General features: G+C 44.0%; 1 protein-coding gene across 1 annotated transcript in view; it reads right to left on the minus strand.

Moving 5' to 3' along the window:
* The window catches only part of pvrl2l (PVR cell adhesion molecule related 2 like), a 237039-nt gene that overhangs the window by 3858 nt on the left and 210840 nt on the right, over positions 1-22341 (minus strand). Inside the window, exons 7-9 of the mRNA XM_084031653.1 lie at positions 3181-3310; positions 1883-1940; positions 671-766 (exon numbers count right to left, since the gene is read on the minus strand). Of these exons, the coding sequence (XP_083887779.1) occupies positions 671-766; positions 1883-1940; positions 3181-3310 (284 nt within the window). The remainder of the gene's footprint in view (positions 1-670; positions 767-1882; positions 1941-3180; positions 3311-22341) is intronic.

The raw sequence follows: 22341 nt of genomic DNA on the forward strand, positions 1-22341 counted from the left end.
ACATGGCAGTCATAAAACTCATTACATAGCAGTGGAATTATGAGATATTAACGAGGAACATTAGCGATGATTTTAGCTGCACCAGAGTCCCTTTGGAAAACCACTCATTTTACTGCAGCAATCTGCCCTGTTCAGTCCTGGTTCTGGTTCTCTAGTGCCCCCCTTCCCTCCAGCAGGACCAGCAATCCGGCCTGGGTCTCCAGCAGCGTGGTGTCAGTCTTGGCTACCATCGTGGACTAGGCTGGTCGCTGCTGGAGGCCCCACTGGAGTCGGAGTTTCTGGTGAATTCTGCATGATTTCAGTCTGATTTTAGTGGACTCCTTCCCGATGGTAAGCAAGTAGAAATATTCAATCTTCTCACAGATGGTCTCGTTTATTTATGTAGATCATATAAAGGCATCAGCATTAAACTGAGAGCTGTTTCCTAACCAGTTAAAAGTTCCCCAGTGCAACTTTAAGTTATAGTTGCACACCAGTACAATTTTAGACACACACACAACTTTAAATTAATATCATTTGACTGATTGGTACAAAGTACAAACACCATGACGCCCCGACAAAAACAGCTTGGAGCTGTCCAAACAGATGTGCTGCCCGCTGTGAAGGAACGTGGCTCATGTGTCAGCGAGCAGAAACGTGTGTGTGTGTGTGTGTGTGTTGTCTTAGTTACCGTGACGGGCTCTCCTCCTGTGGGCTCGTAGTAAACATCTCCCGGGCTGAGAGGAGCTCTCTCTGTGGCCGTGGGCGGCTTGGATGGCTTGGTCAGCTACATGCACAAAAACCACATCATCACAGGGAACAAGACAGGAAACAAGAACCCCAACCCCAACCCTAATCAACCCCTACTCTAACCCAAACCCTAACCCTAATCAACCCCTACTCTAACCCAAACCCTAACCCTAATCAACCCTGACCCCAACCACAAACCCTAAACCAACCTTAACCCCAACCCAACCCTAATCCTAACCCGTACCCCAATTTTCACATTTCTGCTTATATCTCTGGGAGGGAGGGTCGTAGAGGTCGTAGAGTGGGTGGCGTCTGACCTAATTCAACCCTTTTGAACACGTCAGTCTTTAGCCCGTGTCTCTACCACTTACCGTTCCTGATATATATATATATATATATATGGCAGGTAAAGGACCACATATGGAATAATTACATAGAAATAAAGTGAAACCAATTACTATAAATTACACAGCTGTTCTGGAGCTTTCAATCATTCTTCAGGTCAAAATGAGAAATCCACTTCAGCAGCGTGGGTTCTCAGGTCAACCCACACAATGTTAAAGGCCCAGTTCATAAATAAATGCTTTTAGATTTCAGTTCAAATGCTCATTCTAAAATAGTAATAACTAATAAAATAATCCCGTCGGCCGAGACCTTGCACTCTGCTCCTAGAAACGTGTGCCTGGACTTAACGTCGCCCTCAAAGAGGCTGGATCCTGACTTGGACTTAAAGAGGTAACGAGACGTAAAGGTTTGCTGAAATTCCACAGATGGTGATCTCGGAGACACTGTGTGGACGTCTAATAAACTTTCACTGTTGAACCCTGGGAACGCCATTTCAGCTGCAGCCATTAGCGGCCATTTACGTGTCTTTTATTCAGCTCATCAACATGAAATTGCACGGTTTGGGTCTCGTTGCGTAACGTGTTAGGAGCCACTGAATGATGGGATAACATGGGCAGGAGGACAGAAGCACCCTAATGGAGCTCTTTACAAACCAAGCTAATTATTTCGACACACATAAGCCTGCTCAGATCGCCAATCAATAGCCATTAGCCCCATTATGGCCCAGATGGACTGTGTGTGTGTGTGTGTGTGTGGAATATAATCGAGGTGACAATAAAGATTGATTCGAGTTGTGTCGACCACTCACCATCTCCGTGGAGCTGCCGGCCTTCACGGGGGGAGGAGGCTTGTGCTTGGGGGGGCCCCTGATGGGAGAGAAAGAAAGACGGCGTTGTCCTTGATTGTTGCTTTGTTGAGACTCCGGATTTCTTTTGTACGAAACAAAAGAAACAATTTGTGCAACTGTGTGAGAGCACAGACGTAAATTGAGCCCTAAAGACATCCCATTCCGTCGTAAACCGATCCAGATGCTATTAATTAGTCCTTTAATGTTTTAATGTAGAGTTGAATTAAGAAGGAATCAATTAAAGGGGTGATTTTAAGGTCTTTTACACTTGAAGTCAGAAGCAGATTTGTATTTGTGCCGGCTGTATCGAGTGAAGAATGAGAGTGATTTCTCCTCGCACCGCGGTGACAAAGGAGGAGTTGAACCGGAGACCTCGTATGTACGATATCTGTTACTTCAGCTCTGATTCACGAGGGCGGCCGGTCCGAAGGACGAGGTGTTGTGTTGACGTCTCTTCAGCCGTCGGATATTGTTAAAATGAAAGTCCCCCGAGTCAAATCTCCTCTCAAAGAGCTCCGCGGGGTCGGGACAGTCCTCATTGATCTGCTTGTACATGATGGAGCTCTTCTGTCAGATATTTCCATCGATCAGTACTCAACACTATTTACATGTTTTGGGGGCAGATGGATCTGTTACATGGCTTTATGGAATGAAATTGTCTTTTGAAGTAAAACAGTCAACATTGCTGCAACGTGGGAATATCTTTTGTGTACAAATCCATCAAATTAAAGACACGAATCGGTCGTCCTGGACCTCCATTGAATCTAAAAAGAACGAATGATACATGGATTGTCCAAGTAAGGGGCAGGAAGTAAGGGGGTTCGGAGGTGGGGGATTTGGTGCCCCAGCTGGACTGATCACATTGTAAAAAAAACCTATTTTACTGCTGCACATGAGAAGCCATGGTGGTCTGACTCCCCAGATGTAGTCTGGATTCGGGGTCAGCCATGGCTATCCTGCTCTCCCACTATCTGTTCTTTCTACTTTGTGAGGACAAAGTGGCTGCTTCCTGTCCTCAACACCTCTGTGATCGCCGTTCTGATGTGTGGAGAGGACCTTTTCTGTAGCCCTGACTCAGCATGACCCCGGCAGCCTCACCCTCTCACTATTAACCCTCAGATCAGGATTTGTGACTGAGCTGCTTCTGAAGGGGCTCCTCATGACACGTCATAAGATTTAATGAAGGAGGAACATTTTTTTAATTGCTCGTGGCAGTGAAATAAACGATGAAGTCGATGCAGGCTAGTAAAAATACTTACTCTCCGTCCTCCTGGCGCTTACGGATGAAGAAGACGATGCCAACGATGATGCCGATGAAGGCGAGGGCGCCGAGGATACCGCCGACGACGGCGCCCGTCGACGGGCCCGGGGTGAACTCTCTCTCCTCCTCTGTTGTGGGAGAAAGAGGAAAAACAACATTTTTTTTTATCAGCACTTCATTTTAAAACCCACGACTGCTTTAATGCTGCTCACTTGCAATGTTTGTGCTTTTATGTGTTTTGCTGCTGAAGCCTGTGAGAGGAAAACAGTGTGAGTGGCTGAGTGGTTCAGCGGTGCTTCATTATTAACGGTAGCTGAGCAACACACACACACACGCGCACACACACACACACACACACACACACACACACACACACACACACACACACACACACACACACACACACACACACACAGGAAATACTAGTTTGTTTTTAATTGAACATGAGTAAAATGAGCCATCAACAGAAAGGAAAGCAGGAAATCAAACCCACGTTTCTGTTCAACGCCACCCTGCATTGTGTTTTTATTACACACACACATAAGCGTAACAAATCCCTGATATCGTAGAATAAAAGCATCTCAGAGATCTCTGTGGATCTTCTCAATGCAGCTGTGCTGGTTTCTGCCCAATCATCGGTTGTAAACAGGGTTGTTTTTTTGGCAGGAACAACAAAGGGAGGGTTGTTATTTTCACAGGTTGTTTGGTCCTTTTTGTCATGAAATCACATTTCATCAGGAGCGCTGACGTGAAAGCTCTCGCTGCATGTGATGCACATGATAAAAGGATAATTACCCCTATGATCTGCACTCATTTAGCTCGGCTACCTACATTTAGTTGATGCTTGGATGATTATTCACCAAAAATGAAGCCCATTTCTTTGCTGCGGCGAGAAAGAACATAATTGCTGTACGTACAGTAGTTTGAGTCTCCTCTTACAGTGAACACAGCTTGTGAAACACATCAAGAATGCATCTGAATACATTAAAACTCACATTTGCATCAGACAAGAACACACTTTCTTTCTTTGTTGTCACAAAGAGCGTTTCTTTCTGCCAGAAGTGACGTCATCCTCATTCTTTATTGTTGATGGAGGAAGAAAAAAATGATGAAAAAATGATGCAAAAACAAAACAATTGGGTTCAGACTGTTTTCCAAATCAAGCTTTCTACCAAAGAAACATCCCTCATAAAAACCAGATTGTTGTTTTTTGTGTGTCTTTTTTGATGACTTGATTCTTCCTAATTTACATCCCATTAACCCTACATTTACATAGTTAGATGCTAGAAGGGACACGTGAGGAAGTACAGTTTGTTAAAGAATGTCTGCACTTCCTCCTCCTGAGCAGCAGGTGGTGGTGTGGTCCAAGTTTACACCGTCCTCAAGGAGAGGGAGAATCATGGATGGATCTATATATATATATATATATATATATATATATATATAGAGAGAGAGAGAGAATTTGAAAACAACCGTTAAGGGGGAAAGAAGAGGGGAGATGGAGGTGGAGAAAGGAGGGAGGGAGGTGAGATGAAGATGAGGTAGGAAAGAAGGGGAGCGAAGGAAGGAAGGAAGGATTCAAGGTGAGGAGAGAAAAAAGAAGGAATCCATCATCCCGGCATGGAGAGACAGATGGAGGGAGGAGGGAGAGAAACAGAATGACGGCGGTCCATCCTCGCAGCTGGAGATGCACACACACACACACACACACACACACACACACACACACACACACACACACACACACACACCTACACACCTACACACACACACACACACACACACACACACACACACACACACAAACACACACACACACACACACACACACACACACAAACACACACACACACGGTGGGAGGGATTGCTGTGTTTGTGTGCGTTATCAAAGTTTGCACCGGTGATGGTTGCCATTGAAGTTGCCGATCGATAACAAACTGCCTTTTCAATAAACAACAAATCATGGCTGCATGAACAGAAGACAAATTACCTGAACTGAGATGCAAAGCTGGTGTTAATCACCCCTCAGAGAACACTCACACCTTTCACATCAAAGAACACTGAACGCTAGAGATCTCAACAGTTAAATATAGGTGCTGGAATAAGTGACTGATTAGTAAAAGATTTGTTTACAGGATGAGTTTATGTTTTTAACATGGTTCCCCTTCAACAGGTAGCATTAACACATTAAAAGGGCAACCAACGCCAGATGGTGTGTTTGGACATAAACTAAAGTATGGAAGTTGATTAATGACAAAACTTTTGAACGAGCATGAACAGACTTCAGGAGAAAATGATGACGTCATATAACATTGAATCCAACAGTTGGATTTACTCTGTTAATTGTTGTTGTTACAAAATCTGCCTAAACTTGTTGATCTTTCAAATATACTCGCATCATTCTTCTTCCTCAAGACACTGATGGAGTCGTATCGCTCACAATCAGTAAAATAAAAGCTGTCAACCCTTGAATAATTACTATACTGCTCTAATCGGTTGTCTCAAGGAGATATCCGGACCTCATGTTGACCCACTGAACTGCAATGGAGCCCTCAAACCCTGAGTGAGTCAGCATTTATACACTTTCGGTTCCCTCGTACCGAAGATGTCTTGTTTATGGGTTTTTGGTTGGAGGTCTGATAAAAAGTCTGTGGATAACACAATATAAGAGTTTTTCTCTGCGGAGAGACCGGTTTGTTCCTGGTTGGCCTACAAAAACCTGTCATCCCTGCAGCCGTTACAGAAGCAGTATCTCTGGGAATACAACCACTCAACACACCGCCATGTTCTTCACAGTACAGGACGTAGTATCTGCTAGTACTGCTCTACTTTTTATTAACCACAAACACAATCTTTCCCAGGACTTAATACTAATACTGAACCGTATCATATCAGTACATCAAATCCTCATGTGTTCCCTCACACAGAGACCTTAGAGACCTTAGAGACAACAGAGACCTTAGAGACCACAGAGACCTCACCTTAGAGACCACAGAGACCTTAGAGACCTCAGAGACCTTAGAGACCACAGAGACCTCACCTTAGAGACCACAGAGACCTTAGAGACCTCAGAGACCTTAGAGACCACAGAGACCTTAGAGACCTCAGAGACCTTAGAGACCACAGAGACCTCACCTTAGAGACCACAGAGACCTCACCTTAGAGACAACAGAGACTTTAGAGACCAAAGAGACCTTAAGGCTCGGTTATGCTTCCACGTAGTGATCACGCAACGGCCACGCAGTTGCTGGGAGACCGTGATGGTTCTGCGTTGGGTTTACGTGTCGAAATGCAATTCAATGCCAGATAGAGGGCGCTATGTTTTTTTGTAAAGACTGACCGACCGACCGAGACTCTTGACATATCGTCGTTAGCCTCGTTATAGCCTATTTGTTTACCTTCCGGCTTTAAACATCCACACTTTTTCAGAACTTGGTGTTTTATTTCTTTGTGCAAAAGTGACAAGGTGCAAACAATAAAACAAGGTGCAAACAATAAAAGTAGCCTTTTAAAAGTTTAAATGGTGGTGTTTATGAGTGGAAACCGGATAGCGGTCTCCAGCGGATGTAGTTAGCGGACCAATCACAGCCAATGCCGCTGCGTTGGTGTTGCGTCGCCTCGACGCGCGTCTAGGATTTTTGGGAGGTGCACGTCAGGCCCTTGCGTTTGACGTAAGGGGGGTCCGCAAGGACGTCAGGGGTCCGCAAGCCCCCTTGCGTTGTGTCGACGCGGAAGCATAACTTGGGCTTTAGAGACCACAGAGACTTTAGAGAACACAGAGACCTTATATACCTTAGAGACTTTAGAGACCTAAAAGACCACAGAGACCATATACCGTAGTGCTGCACCTGCGTTCACCTCCGTCCGATAGATTCCATCTAAAATGCAGCTTGATTTCTTCACCACTGATTCGGTTGCTTCTGGATTCAGCGAAATATTTAAACAAATTATCAAACATTTATGGAGTTAAATCGATATCCCAGGCTTTTTTTTGTAGCGTTGCCTTTTTAGATGAAAAAGTGATGAGTGGGTGGGAATTCGATGGTACGCTACAGCAGACCTTCACTCCGGCTTTCTGAACATTTCTCACTCCACCGCCCGTTTTTTGCAAAACAGCCCAGATAGAATACTTTTATCTAAGTGACACTCATGTGGGGAGAAATTGCTACCCTATCACATGCAATTTAAATGAAATTGAAAAAACAATCCCTTTCTAAAGCGCTCCATTGCTCTCTCTTATCAAACGCTCCATTGTGTGGGCTGTATTAGCCATCAGAGAAACACACTGAGCCCAAGGCCTGCACTCAACTATCTCTCCCAGATACAACACGGATACAAAAAAACAACACATGTGGTAAAAACAAACAAGTAAAACACTGTCTCTCACACACGGATCCACTCATCCATGCACTACAGAAACACAAGTACCTACAAGGTTTAATGTGTAGGAATTTAAGCTCAGGGTTGTTTTTCCCACAGCAGCCATTTTTATTCTACAGCATGCCACATAGTGGGGAACATTAACCCTGAAGAGTCAAATCAAACAGGAAGGTGATTTTCCTCCTACTGCCTGCTAGCTTTTCTGGGTTGTAAATTACACCCATTTATTTTTCTGATTGGCTGACCGGCTGTTTTTCAACACACACACACATTCATGTACTTCCTTTTACGATGGGTCATGTGTGTGAGTGCGTGTGCATCACTGTGTCTGTCCAAGGCTAATCTTCAACACCAGTACTACTTGGTAATTGGGTAATTTGGGTGTTAGTTCTGCAGATTGGCTGTAATTAGTTTGGATTGGTCACTTTTAGTTTGTACGTCACGGGTGCCACTTATGAGTATGTTGGGGTTGCCGTGGTAGAGAGATGTCTAGTGGCGGTCGCACATACTTTTTCGACCACTTTGGCTACTGTGCTGTTTTCGTGACATATCATTTTGGAAACTGTTGCAAACCTACACTATCTTATAGTTGTTGGAAGTGCGTATGAATCCAGACCAGCTCACCAGGCCGACGGCCTCGTCTGAAACTTGGCTAACTGGAAGCTTTAGAAAGGCCGTGACGACTGTGTTTTGGCTGCGAGCTCAACGACCTCATGTGGTTGCAGGAACTCACACTTTGTCAAAAAACCTTTCATTGCCGGTTTTATACCGCCGCCGACTCCTCACTCACTACGTTTAAGCGTTCAGTTCTGCGTGTGATCCAGCGGCTAAGTGCATCGCGGCCTCAGCTGCAGTCAGAGACACGGTTATTAAATTCTTTTCTGGTGGGCATCAACCTATTTACCTCCAACGGAAATACATCAAACATTCATCAAGATGTGAAAAATCCTGTCCATGAACACAAATGCACATAGTCCTCTATAGTCCTCTATGTAGTCTTCTATAGTCCTCTACATAGTCTTTTATAGTCCTCTACGTAGTCCTTTATAGTCCTCTACATAGTCCTTTATAGTCCCCTACATAGTCCTCTGCATAGTCCTCTACATAGTCCTCTACATAGTCCCCTACATAGTCCTGTACATAGTCCTCTATAGTCCTCTACATAGTCCTCTACAAAGTCCTCTATATAGTCCTTTACATAGTCCTCTATATAGTCCCCTACATAGTCCTCTGCATAGTCCTCTACATAGTCCTCTACATAGTCCCCTACATAGTCCTGTACATAGTCCTCTATAGTCCTCTACATAGTCCTCTACATAGTCCTCTATATAGTCCTTTACATAGTCCTCTACATAGTCCCCTACATAGTCCTGTACATAGTCCTCTATAGTCCTCTACATAGTCCTCTACATAGTCCTCTATATAGTCCCCTACATAGTCCTCTGCATAGTCCTCTACATAGTCCTCTACATAGTCCCCTACATAGTCCTGTACATAGTCCTCTATAGTCCTCTACATAGTCCTCTACATAGTCCTCTATATAGTCCTTTACATAGTCCTCTACATAGTCCTGTACATAGTCCTCTATAGTCCTCTACATAGTCCTCTATATAGTCCTTTACATAGTCCTCTATATAGTCCCCTACATAGTCCTGTACATAGTCCTCTATATAGTCCCCTACATAGTCCTGTACATAGTCCTCTATGTAGTCCTCTATATTCCTCTACGAAGTCCTCTACATAGTCCTCTATAGTCCTCTACATAGTCCTCTATAGTCCTCTATGAAGTCCTCTATAGTCCTCTACGAAGTCCTCTACATAGTCCTCTATAGTCCTCTATAGTCCTCTACGAAGTCCTCTACATAGTCCTCTATATAGTCCTCTATAGTCCTCTACGAAGTCCTCTACATAGTCCTCTATAGTCCTCTACAAAGTCCTCTACATAGTCCTCTATATAGTCCTCTATAGTCCTCTACATAGTCCTCTATAGTCCTCTACGAAGTCCTCTACAGTCCTTTATAGTCCTCTATAGTCCTCTATATAGTCCTCTACGAAGTCCTCTACATAGTCCTCTATAGTCCTCTACGAAGTCCTCTACATAGTCCTCTATATAGTCCTCTACATAGTCCTCTACATAGTCCTCTATAGTCCTCTACATAGTCCTCTATAGTCCTCTACGAAGTCCTCTACATAGTCCTCTATATAGTCCTCTATAGTCCTCTACGAAGTCCTCTACATAGTCCTCTACATAGTCCTCTATAGTCCTCTACATAGTCCTCTACATAGTCCTCTATATAGTCCTCTACATAGTCCTCTATATAGTCCTCTACATAGTCGTCTACATAGTCCTTCATAGTCCTCTACATAGTCCTCTACATAGTCCTCTACATAGTCCTCTATATAGTCCTCTACATAGTCCTCTACATAGTCCTCTACATAGTCCTCTATATAGTCCCCTACATAGTCCTCTGCATAGTCCTCTACATAGTCCTCTACATAGTCCCCTACATAGTCCTGTACATAGTCCTCTATAGTCCTCTACATAGTCCTCTACATAGTCCTCTATATAGTCCTTTACATAGTCCTCTACATAGTCCTGTACATAGTCCTCTATAGTCCTCTACATAGTCCTCTATATAGTCCTTTACATAGTCCTCTATATAGTCCCCTACATAGTCCTGTACATAGTCCTCTATATAGTCCCCTACATAGTCCTGTACATAGTCCTCTATGTAGTCCTCTATATTCCTCTACGAAGTCCTCTACATAGTCCTCTATAGTCCTCTACATAGTCCTCTATAGTCCTCTATGAAGTCCTCTATAGTCCTCTACGAAGTCCTCTACATAGTCCTCTATAGTCCTCTATAGTCCTCTACGAAGTCCTCTACGAAGTCCTCTACATAGTCCTCTATAGTCCTCTATAGTCCTCTACGAAGTCCTCTACATAGTCCTCTATATAGTCCTCTACATAGTCCTCTATATAGTCCTCTACATAGTCCTCTATAGTCCTCTACAAAGTCCTCTACATAGTCCTCTATATAGTCCTCTATAGTCCTCTACATAGTCCTCTACATAGTCGTCTACATAGTCCTCTATATAGTCCTCTATATAGTCCTCTACATAGTCGTCTACATAGTCCTTCATAGTCCTCTATATAGTCCTCTATATAGTCCTCTACATAGTCGTCTACATAGTCCTTCATAGTCCTCTACATAGTCCTCTATAGTCCTCTACGAAGTCCTCTACATAGTCCTCTATATAGTCCTCTACATAGTCCTCTACATAGTCCTCTACATAGTCCTCTATAGTCCTCTACATAGTCCTCTATAGTCCTCTACGAAGTCCTCTACATAGTCCTCTATATAGTCCTCTATAGTCCTCTACGAAGTCCTCTACATAGTCCTCTACATAGTCCTCTATAGTCCTCTACATAGTCCTCTACATAGTCCTCTATATAGTCCTCTACATAGTCCTCTACATAGTCCTCTATATAGTCCTCTACATAGTCGTCTACATAGTCCTGCATAGTCCTCTACATAGTCCTCTACATAGTCCTCTACATAGTCGTCTACATAGTCCTGCATAGTCCTCTACATAGTCCTCTACATAGTCCTCTACATAGTCCTCTACATAGTCCTCTATATAGTCCTCTACATAGTCGTCTACATAGTCCTTCATAGTCATCTACATAGTCCTCTATATAGTCCTCTACATAGTCGTCTACATAGTCCTTCATAGTCCTCTATATAGTCGTCTACATAGTCGTCTATATAGTCATCTACATAGTCCTCTATATAGTCCTCTACATAGTCGTCTACATAGTCCTCTATATAGTCCTCTATATAGTCCTCTACATAGTCGTCTACATAGTCCTTCATAGTCCTCTATATAGTCCTCTATATAGTCCTCTACATAGTCGTCTACATAGTCGTCTATATAGTCATCTACATAGTCCTCTATATAGTCCTCTACATAGTCGTCTACATAGTCCTCTATATAGTCCTCTATATAGTCCTCTACATAGTCGTCTACATAGTCCTTCATAGTCCTCTATATAGTCCTCTATATAGTCCTCTACATAGTCGTCTACATAGTCCTTCATAGTCCTCTACATAGTCCTCTACATAGTCCTCTACATAGTCGTCTACATAGTCGTCTATATAGTCATCTACATAGTCCTCTATATAGTCCTCTACATAGTCGTCTACATAGTCCTCTATATAGTCCTCTACATAGTCGTCTACATAGTCCTTCATAGTCCTCTATATAGTCCTCTATATAGTCCTCTACATAGTCGTCTACATAGTCCTTCATAGTCCTCTATATAGTCCTCTATATAGTCCTCTACATAGTCCTCTACATAGTCCTCTACATAGTCGTCTACATAGTCGTCTATATAGTCATCTACATAGTCGTCTATATAGAAAAGAAGCAAAAAAAATAAAGGAAGAGAAGAGAATGGAAAAAAACCAAAGGAGTGTAGAGGTGAAACAGTGACCGAGGAGAAGGAGCAGTGGAGGGAGGAGCAGTAAAGGAGGGAGGAGGAGGAGGAGGAGGAAGGGGGTGATAGGAGCGTTAGCAGCCTGCAGAAAGAGAAGGAGATTTTAAAGGTCTAAACGCTCCTGAGGGAGACCATGACTGACACCAGAACAACAACTCTCTCTCTCCGTTCCTCCTCCTTTCACCTGCTCTCTCTCTCTCTCTCTCTCCCTGTTTTTGCCTTATTTTCCACTGTCTCTCTAACCCCCGGTATTAAGTCTCTCGCCCATCCTCCTCCGAGGTGTTACCCACTTCCACTCTGTTTCATTTCCAGCCTCTCGTGCTCGTCCTTCAGCCCGACATCAGACTCTGTACTTCTGCGTGCCTCCAGTCAAGACACACTCCGGGTTCACGCAAAGTTTTTTACATTTATTTTCACCTCCTCCGTCGCCTCCGCCTCACTCGCTCTCTGCTGCCGCGGCAACAGGAACATCGCCTGCGTTGCTTTCTCCTTCCTTTACAGAAACGCGTTTTCACAGTGACTCACACACACACACACACACACACACACACACACACACACACACACACACATAGAAGCGAGTGGCATGTGGCCACCAAGCACTTAAAAGACCACTAAACTTATGAGTGCAGAGAAATTACTGCAATCAGCGAGCAATTATGATGAATGAAAAAGGAATGATTGTAATCTCGGAGGCTAAAAGCTTCTTTCATAAACACACTTCAGAATGAAAGGTATGAGAGAGAGAGAGAGAGAGCGAGGGAGGTGTGAGTGGGAGAGAACAGAATGAGAGGAGGAGGAGATGAAGAGTATTTGAGGTGCACATTCAAGCATGTTTAACTGTTTTACGCTGTAAAACCTTTTCGCTGCACACGTCACCGGCAATTTGAGTTTCCAAGATCTAACATGCAATTTTTAAACAGACTGTCCATTCTAATGAATATATATTCTAAATATTATACACGTGATGTTTGTCAGGATAAAAGATCATTTTACTCACGAAGAAAGACTCTAATTAAGAGCAGAAGACGACCTCCGTTAATGTTATAAAGGAAGGCTCTCTATGGAGCCAGTGTTTGTCCATTCAGGGTTACCGTAGAAACATGGTGGTATGATGGAGGACTCAAAGCAGTTATTAGTTTCATTTGATTAAACACTAAGAAAACAAAGCTGTGAATATCTTATTTTGTAATGTTTTATACGAGTGTGACAATGTTTCGTGTCCTTCATGAAGCGATCGACATAAAACACTGTATCACAGCTTGAAGCGGCTCCTGGTGATGCACAATTTCTTTTTTTTTGTTTCACGAGTTTTTCTTTTCTCCGCAGACAAAAGGCGAAATGTGGATGACATGAAGTTGAATGCAGCTCCGGCACAAAGGCGTTTCGTGACAGAAATTGTTTTAATGATCTGCAAACATCAATGGTAAATGTCCGGGGGTCTGGGATCAGTCCCTCGCCTGCGAGCCGCATCCATCGACCCGCAGACGCCGTCGCCGGCTCAGTGGAGATATTTGGAGTAACTGCGTGCAAGAAAGAGCCGTAAACTGTCCTTGTAATGTTTTAACTGCAGCTTGATTAAATAATAAATGATGGCATCTTTCTCATCTTTTCCCCCTTTTTTAAATTTTTATTTATTTATTGTTTTCTTGTGTATCTATTACTATATTGTTTGTATTCCTATTATAGTTGCAAATACTTTTGTTTGGTAAATAAGTCTGTGTGTTCTCTTGTTTTGTCACTGATAAAATAAAAAATAAAGTGTAACATAAGGAGGAGATGATAGGGGAATTATTGGGTAAACTATTAATTCATCATAAAAGTAAAGAAGAGAAGAAGGCGAGGATGAGGATGGGGGATTCGAGGACGCGTGGGACGATGACGAGGCTGACGAAGAACAAGTGGGACAGCGGAGGGAATCATGAATAATTTGGAGGCAGCTCCATCACCGTGCAGTCAGCGTAATTAGCCTTCTGAGACGAGACGAGAGCCGCCCGACCCTCGGCAGCCCCAAACAAAACACACACACGTGGCGTGTCACTAATAGGGAAACGCAGGTCTGATGGGATCTCTAAACGCACTTTAAATGCAATCTCCCTGCACACCCTGCACACGCAGCCTGACCTTTGTGAATAAATCTCTGCTCGTCTTCGGATATGCAACACTTCACAACCTTATCTGCAGTTTCATTCAGACGGCTCTGTGTGTGTGTGTGTGTGTGTGTGTGTGTGTGTGTGTGTGTGTGTGTGTGTGTGTGTGTGTGTGAGGGCCCTCTCTCGCCATATGTCTCTACCCACTTAACAGATTAAAACACACACACACACACACACACACACACACACACACACACACACACACACACACACACACACACACACACACACACACACACACACACACACACACACACACATCCTGCTTCTACACATAACATGGAGGGGAGAAGGGCGGAGAGTGAAATGGCATTTTCTCTCTAAATGATCCAGAGCAAATGAGTTTATCTCAGAGACAGACAGCCCCGAAACCATTCAGGATCCAAGTAGGTCATTCTCATCCAGAGAGAGAGAGGGAGAGAGAGAGAGAGAGAGAGAGAGAGGGAGAGAGAGAGAGAGAGAGGGAGAGAGAGGAGGAGAAAACACAAATGAGAAGGGAGAGAAAAAAAAAACATAAAGAGGAAATGAGGAGTTAAAGAGCGACCTCGGCTGAAGTGAACCTCCTCTCTCTCTCTCTGTCTCTCTGTCTCTCTCTCTCTGTATAACCGGTGGAGTGGAGCTGACACTCGGAGTCGTTCCCTCTCCGTAAAGCGCCGGCACCTACCGAGTCTGATTACATCACATCACTTGGACGAGGGGAGACTTTTCAACGGGACCCAGAAGGGCTCCGTGCGGAGCGGACTGCCAACAAGGTGCACGGTTTGTTGGCGTTGCACTCGAGTCGTTGGATGCGAAGTGATCACAGTGTCCAACGTCCTGGTTCTGAGACTAACATATCAAACAGCAGATTTACTTTTAAAGACAAATTGGAATCCAATCCAATGAGACTTTTTCCAATAATCAAAATTGAAGGCAATTAGTTTGCTTCTCATTCTTTCCCACCACGTCCTGTTTACACCGACGCACAGCATGGAGGGATTAACGGGGCTCCAAGGTTACAAACTGTCACTCAAAGAGACGAAGCAACCAGGACACTCAGAGTGACCATAAAGAAACATGATTACAAAAGGCAACAAAGAGAAGAAAACAACGATGAAGAGCTGCAGCTCTGAAGGAAGGACACCAAGAACACAAGAGAAACGACCACAAAGAGACACCGACGTTATGAAAACACAGACAAAGAGCTGCAAGACAGCTGCAAAGACACAACAAGAGATACATAAGTTTAGTTAAGTATTAAAAATAATAGATATTATAGAATTATTTTGAAATGTTACAATCGAATTTCATATAAAAAAGTTGAATAATATCCTCATCTTCTCTCTCTCTCTGCCCACAGCAGAACACCCGGCACCTTAATCATGCTTCGTCCAACCAGCGTCCCCGGTGGTCGGAGGCTACCTGCTGCGGGGATGGCCGCGTGCCAATTAGCCTGGCGGGAGGAGTTGATCCTGATCAGGTCTGATATGTGGTGGAGGTCTGTCCGACCTCGTTGCTGTCAAACATGAGGAAGGAGGTTCCATCCAGTTCACAGCACCTTTCTCTGTGTCGTCTGCTAATTCTACGTCTGATGATTCTCCCAGGTTTCCCTCCGGCCACGCGACCATGTGACTGACAACGGGTTAAACAAGCAGCAGCCGTTTCCTTAGATCTGAGCCGAGGCGGAGGAGGATCGAACGGAAGCAGCGTGCCGAGGCGGACGAGCACAGAGCTGCATGAGGATGGGAGGGTTACAGGTATTGAACTTCCATGTCAGTAAAACATATGCATTATCGTTACTTCCAGCCCACTCATCCACTGCAGCATTAATCTGTTGTGGAGGTTTTAAACGTTAAAAGGCTTATTTCTTTCACTTTGTATTAAAGCTGGTGTGCACTTTCAGTTCTAAAGTTCAATAATTTACACTCTTGCACCGATCGTGCCCGAGGCGGTCTGAGATATCGGGATTTCCTCTTCCAGTCTCTCGTTTCCCTCCGTATGTCCCATGGATGTTCCTCCCCGTTTCCTTCCAGAGCTCACCAGGAGTGACTCATATTAAATATCTCATATAAACAAGAAGAAAATATACAAAAAGCAGGGTGAAAATCAGACTATAAAAGAGTTGAACCATTTATTCTTCATGACTCAATTTCTAAAAAGCAACAAATGTAGAGACTTATTCATTTCATCAGTGAAAAAGCCAGAAATATTCTCAAACCTATTAAATTGTAAGTCATTGCCAATGCTGCTCAGATGTATTACAGGACCAGCTCTTCTGCCAGCAGGTCTCTCCTCCTGTATTGAAAAGTTTGAGCTTATTGAGTTTCAAATCGCCGCTTCCTGCGTTAAATAGCTTGCAGCCACAGACGCCGTGGGTGTTATGGTTCAAAAAGTGACCGTGTTAACTGATGACTCTCGGCCGAATGTGAAAACACCAACAGAACATCCTTGTAAAAGCCTTTAAATAAATATGAAACCTGCTTTTTTTATTAGCTGAAAGTCACAAACTAACACGGTCACTGGTTTACCTGAAACACCTGCAGGTTAAACACGGATGTAATTCATGTTATTAACGTTGACCCTGTTACCTTGTGCATTGACTTCTCACAAAGCGCCCGTTTTGTTGGAATATCGACTCTGACGACAACCAGACATTTTGATAATGTTCCATAATTACCGTTTTAATTCAATGCTTTCTAACTCCACTACCAACATTTGCACACACATGTGTCATTATGATGGCTGTGAAAGGGTCTTTAAACATGTCTAGTGTTAGCTCCTTACATCAGGAAGTAGTTCCAACCCAGAAGTCAGATCTAAATCTCGCAGCGTTGGAATTAAGTTTGGGTTTTCTAACCTCGGAGGCCGGCCCACATCATTTCTGCTGCAGGTCGAGCCGATAATGAAGCGATCAGACCCCGAGTCTCACTCGATATCTGACCCTGCGTCCGCCAACGGCACATTCATCCACTCCTCTTTAGCTTTTAACTCGGCCGGGTGTGAGAGAGAGTCAATTTGGCACTCAATGCCAGCTGGCTGAGCGGAACGGTTTAGAGGTTAAGCTACCGGGGTAATACCTGCAAGAAAATGTGAGAATGCAAAAGTGGGTTGTAATATTTTGAAGGACTCACGCGGCGTTCAATATCAGCCCGGGCAGAAAACTTGGAATGGCCTCGAGAGTGGAGCAAAGATCGGTTATATCAAGCGCTCCCCGGGTTACTGCCAGCGTTTGGAATATATTCAAGAGCTATTCTGCCCAGGTCTGCAGCCGAGGGAGCACTTTTAATATTCAACCTACTTCACCGCTCAGTACACACACACACACACACACACACACACACACACACACACACACACACACACACACACACACACACACACACACACACACACACACACACACACACACACACACCACATGTCACTTCAAGCCTCTTCAAACACACTTCACGCTACAACTTGAAGTCCCACAGGCCCAAATCAGGGTCATGTTCTCCTGACAGCCAATCATCACGCCCCTGAGAGTCAGCATGTGACTGTGTGTGTGTGTGTGTGTGTGTGTGTGTGTGTGTGAGAGAGAAATAAATAAATAATAGAGCCAATCATCGACAGCCAATCATCAGTCATCCGGACAGCTATTTGGACACCTGGGTGCCCCGGCGATGCCATGGCAACAGCAGCTGTCCGTTACCAGGTAACCGTGCATAGGCAATAAGCTCGGGGTGGAGGCGAGCGCCGAGAGGCATTGTGGGAGAAGCAGAGGTCAATAGAGAGGCGCACGCACTCACACAGGGGAGGGTGGAAGGTCAAACATGCAGACAGGTGGAGGCCTGAAGAATCGAATGCATCTGTGCACAACAGACACACACACACACACACACACACACACACACACACACACACACACACACACACACACACACACACACACACACACACACACACACACACACACACACACACTCATGCATAAACATGAAGACAACAACACTATGCACAGATTAATGCAGAGGCCCGAGCATTAATGAGGAAAACACACACACACAGCCACAAACACACACACACACACAATGGGAGCAGGAGAGTAGATACATGGATAGTTATAGTGAAGTAAATAAAAGCACACTCATTTATATGGATACACAGCTGAGCTGGCACACATCCAGTAAATACACTGCACATACACACACGCACACGCACACACACACGCACACAAACACACACACTGATTCACAGGCTCACAGAATCACATCTGTACACACACTGACTAATCTTCTCACCCATTATGTTGGTCTGTTGCATTTAAACTGTCCGGGGACCGAGTGTGTGTAGCTGTGTATCTGTGTGTGTGTGGCTGTGTGTGTGTGTGTGAGTGTCTGTGTGTGTGTGTGTGTGTGTGTGTGTCTGTGTGTGGCTGTGTGTGTGTGTGTGTGTGGCTGTGTGTGTGTGTGTGTGTCTGTGTGTGGCTGTGTGTGTGTGTGTGTGTGGCTGTGTGTGTGTGTGTGTAGTTGTGTGTGTGTGTGTGTGTGTGTAGTTGTGTGTGTGTGTGTGTGTGTGTGTGTATGTGAAACACAAAGGAAAGGAACGTTAGAGAGAGATAAAATTGTTTTGTAGCGTCATATCCTCCCGACATTGTTGCAAGAATAAAAATGAAATTAGTGAAAAAAAGAAAGACAGGATAACCTTTTAATGATTTGTGATATTAACAAAGTTGAACAACCTTTAGTTCGTGGTACAAAGAAACACCAGGGATTATTATATTAATTATTATTATAACTCTATATAAGGGCTTTAGTCCATGCACACATCATGATGGCCATGCTAAAAATCGGGCCTCCGTCCCTATCCATAAACTCACCAACACTTCCTGATAAAGTCATTTAGTTATCATCTCTGTTCAGCCGTCATGTCTCTCCGTCCTGCTGTCACTGAGAACATGAGCTCTCAACTCGACCATGACGCCTCCTTCAAGCTGTGATGTTAAGCATGCTAAAGTCTACTTTGGGGCTTATCGTGTTAATTACAGGCAGATTTACTCAATAAACAACGAGAGAAAGAGAAAAACCGGGCACTTCTTGAACATTAAACCTACTGATGTAACTCTGTGGAGACAGAAATGACAGAGAACAGCTGGATGTAGAGAAGTCAAATAAACCTGCCCTCATGTAGACAATCAGGAACCTGAATACCCATCGTTAAATAGCCTGAAAAACAGCCCTAAATACAACAGACAGAAGCACATTCCTAGTGAGTAAAAACACATCATGAGTTCATACTTAGTTCATAGTTAGTTTTAGGCTTGAGGAGTGGGTTTAGGTTTAGTCTAACAGCCAATCAGAGGCAGAGAAGGACGGGTCACAAAGAAAACATGCATGTATATAACATAATTAGTCATGTGTGTTTATAATGGGGTTTTGGTCCAATGGGACATTTTCCAGACTTTCTGCGTTTCCGAATAATGAACCAGCAGAAAAATACAGTTATTACTGAGATTTGAAAACCCAATATGTTTCTGTAAACACTCAATAATGAAAGACATCCCCATTGTTTCCAGTAAATATTGATATATTCAAGGCGATTGAACATATGAAGTATTTTATGATGAATTCAAACTCTGAAGTGTGTTTTTCAGCTGCCTCTCCTGAATGAAAACATGTGAAGGCTGCTTCACACCTCTGTGTGTGTGTGTTCTCCTTCTGTTTATTGTGTGTTTGTGTGTCCTGTCTGTCTCTGTGTTTGTGTGATTATGGTTGTGCGTCAGTGTGTGTGTGTGTGTGTGTGTTTTTGTGTGAGTGTGTGTTAACTCCACTTCCTGTGACACTCTTCTCTGCTAGCGGGGAACCGTATGCTTGCTGCCATCCACTGCCACAGCAAATCACTCACACTCATGCACACGCACACACACACGCACACACACACACACACACACGCACACACGCACACACACACACACACACACACACACACACACTCACACACACACACACACACACACACACACACACACACACACACACACACACGCACACACACAAAACACAACAAATCCACACACAAAGCCCCCATGGCCGCCTTGTCCTTGGAACCCTATCGGTCATCCGTTCCCTCACTGCTGACCTGCACACTCACACTCACACACACACACACACACACACACACACACACACACACACAAACATGAACACAAAGGGCAACGAGATAAACAGAAATGTGAAAACGGTCAGAAACAATGTGCACCAACATCCACACATCAGCGCCGCCATTGTATCCCAGATTGAATGCGTCCTCATGAGAGAAACACGAGCTGCTCCTCTTCTTCATACTGATGAAGAACATCTAAGCTCCTCCCTCATATGTCCACGTTTCTATCAAGCAGCCTCGGCCTGTGATTTGCATAAATAATCAACACAGTGTCAAACTCGGGTTTAGTCTTCAATCTAACGAATGATAGCGGTCCTAACGCTGTGAAATACGTGTTTGGTGATACTTTTACTTTTGATACTATGAGAACATTTTCTAATAATAGAATTGTACTTTTACAGGGTCGACCATGAAGTTGGAATAATTTGCAAATCTCTCGTCTTTTATCGCGCCAAACAAATGTTATGCATGAATTCACCTGGGTAACACATAATGTAGTCACATGGTCAAAAGTGATGACTGATGAATTTAAATAGGAATGAACAGAGGAGTGTGTCTGAAAACAGAATATTCCAACGTTATGGGCAACAGTGTACTAAAATGTCATTTTGAATGCTGTATTTTTAGAGTAATAAGTAGTAAAGTAAAGGATTTGGATACTCCGACAGCCATTAAGGCACATTTCCTCTTTTTCATCACGTGGTCGAGCTGCAGCAGCATAAAAGTGACTAAGAAAATCTATCAGCAAGCAAACACGATGCTAACGCGCAGCGCGGCATTCTTGTCACGGCGGTGAATGTTTCCTCTGCAGACGTCGTATCAACCTCATCGTCTTGTGTATCAGGATATCAGTACATCGCTCAAACATGAAACCTGATAGGCTCATGCCGTCGGGTTGCAGTTATCACACGTTTATTGATACCATTCCATTATTTCGATACATGCAGTATAAATACACCTACTGTTAATAACCTACTGTGTCATTATGTTGAATCCAGCTGGATTGGATGTCACCAGGTGTTACAAACGTTTGAGTTTCCACCCGCCGCATGCCTTCTATCGGCATGTCGTAGACCCCGCAGCATGTTTGCACACGACAGGTATTTGCGTCGTATAAAACAAAATCCTCACACGGCTGCTCTCCCTCTCTCTCTCTCTGGGGGCTTCGCTGTGTTTCTGTGTTTGTCTGGAAGTGATTTGTTGCAGCGCCAACAGCTAGCAATGAACTGTTTGACCTCAGACAATATCCTCCCCTGACTCAATGCTCCCGGCTGAACACACACACACACACACACACACACACACACACACACACACACACACACACACACACACACACACACACACACACACACACACACACACGCCGCAGGGCTAACAGCTGACTTTTCTTCTGGCTTTTGGCACCAAGGTAACCATTTTCTCATTCTGTTCACTTCCAACACGTTCATCCATCACGTTGCACCTCGGTTCCTCATCGTAACTCCTTTTCTTCTCTTTTGCTCCTCATGACTCTCCTTTTCTCTCTTAATCCGACCTCCTCTTCTCTCCCACTTCTTTCTCGTTTCTCCTTGTCCTCCATTTCTCCCCCTCCTTCGTTCCTCTGCCTCCTTCATTCTCTCTTTCCTTGCCTCAACGTTTGCCTATTCTGCACTTCCTCTATCCTGTGGAGTAAAACATTAGTAAAGGAATTCTGCATCAAAGTGATGTAACTGATTACTCAGATGAATAATTATGCAGGCAGGTCATTGTTGTTCTGATTAATGACTCAGTTAAAAAAGGTTCAGACGTCTCTAAAACATCTCTTCATCACTTGCTCTCAGGAAAGTCTTCCATCCTTTCTGCTGCACCTGGTGTGTTAATATGACTATGATTTTTTTTATTATTGCCAAGTACATTAATTTGTTTTCCCTGCTTGTTCAAAGCAGGAAATATTGCCGCCATTAGCTGACATTAAGGAACAATAACAACATGAATACCACCCATCTTCTTGAAAGGTTTCCTG

Source organism: Eutrigla gurnardus (genome assembly GCF_963514095.1).
Source record: "Eutrigla gurnardus genome assembly, chromosome: 17".
Lineage (NCBI taxonomy): Eukaryota > Metazoa > Chordata > Actinopteri > Perciformes > Triglidae > Eutrigla > Eutrigla gurnardus.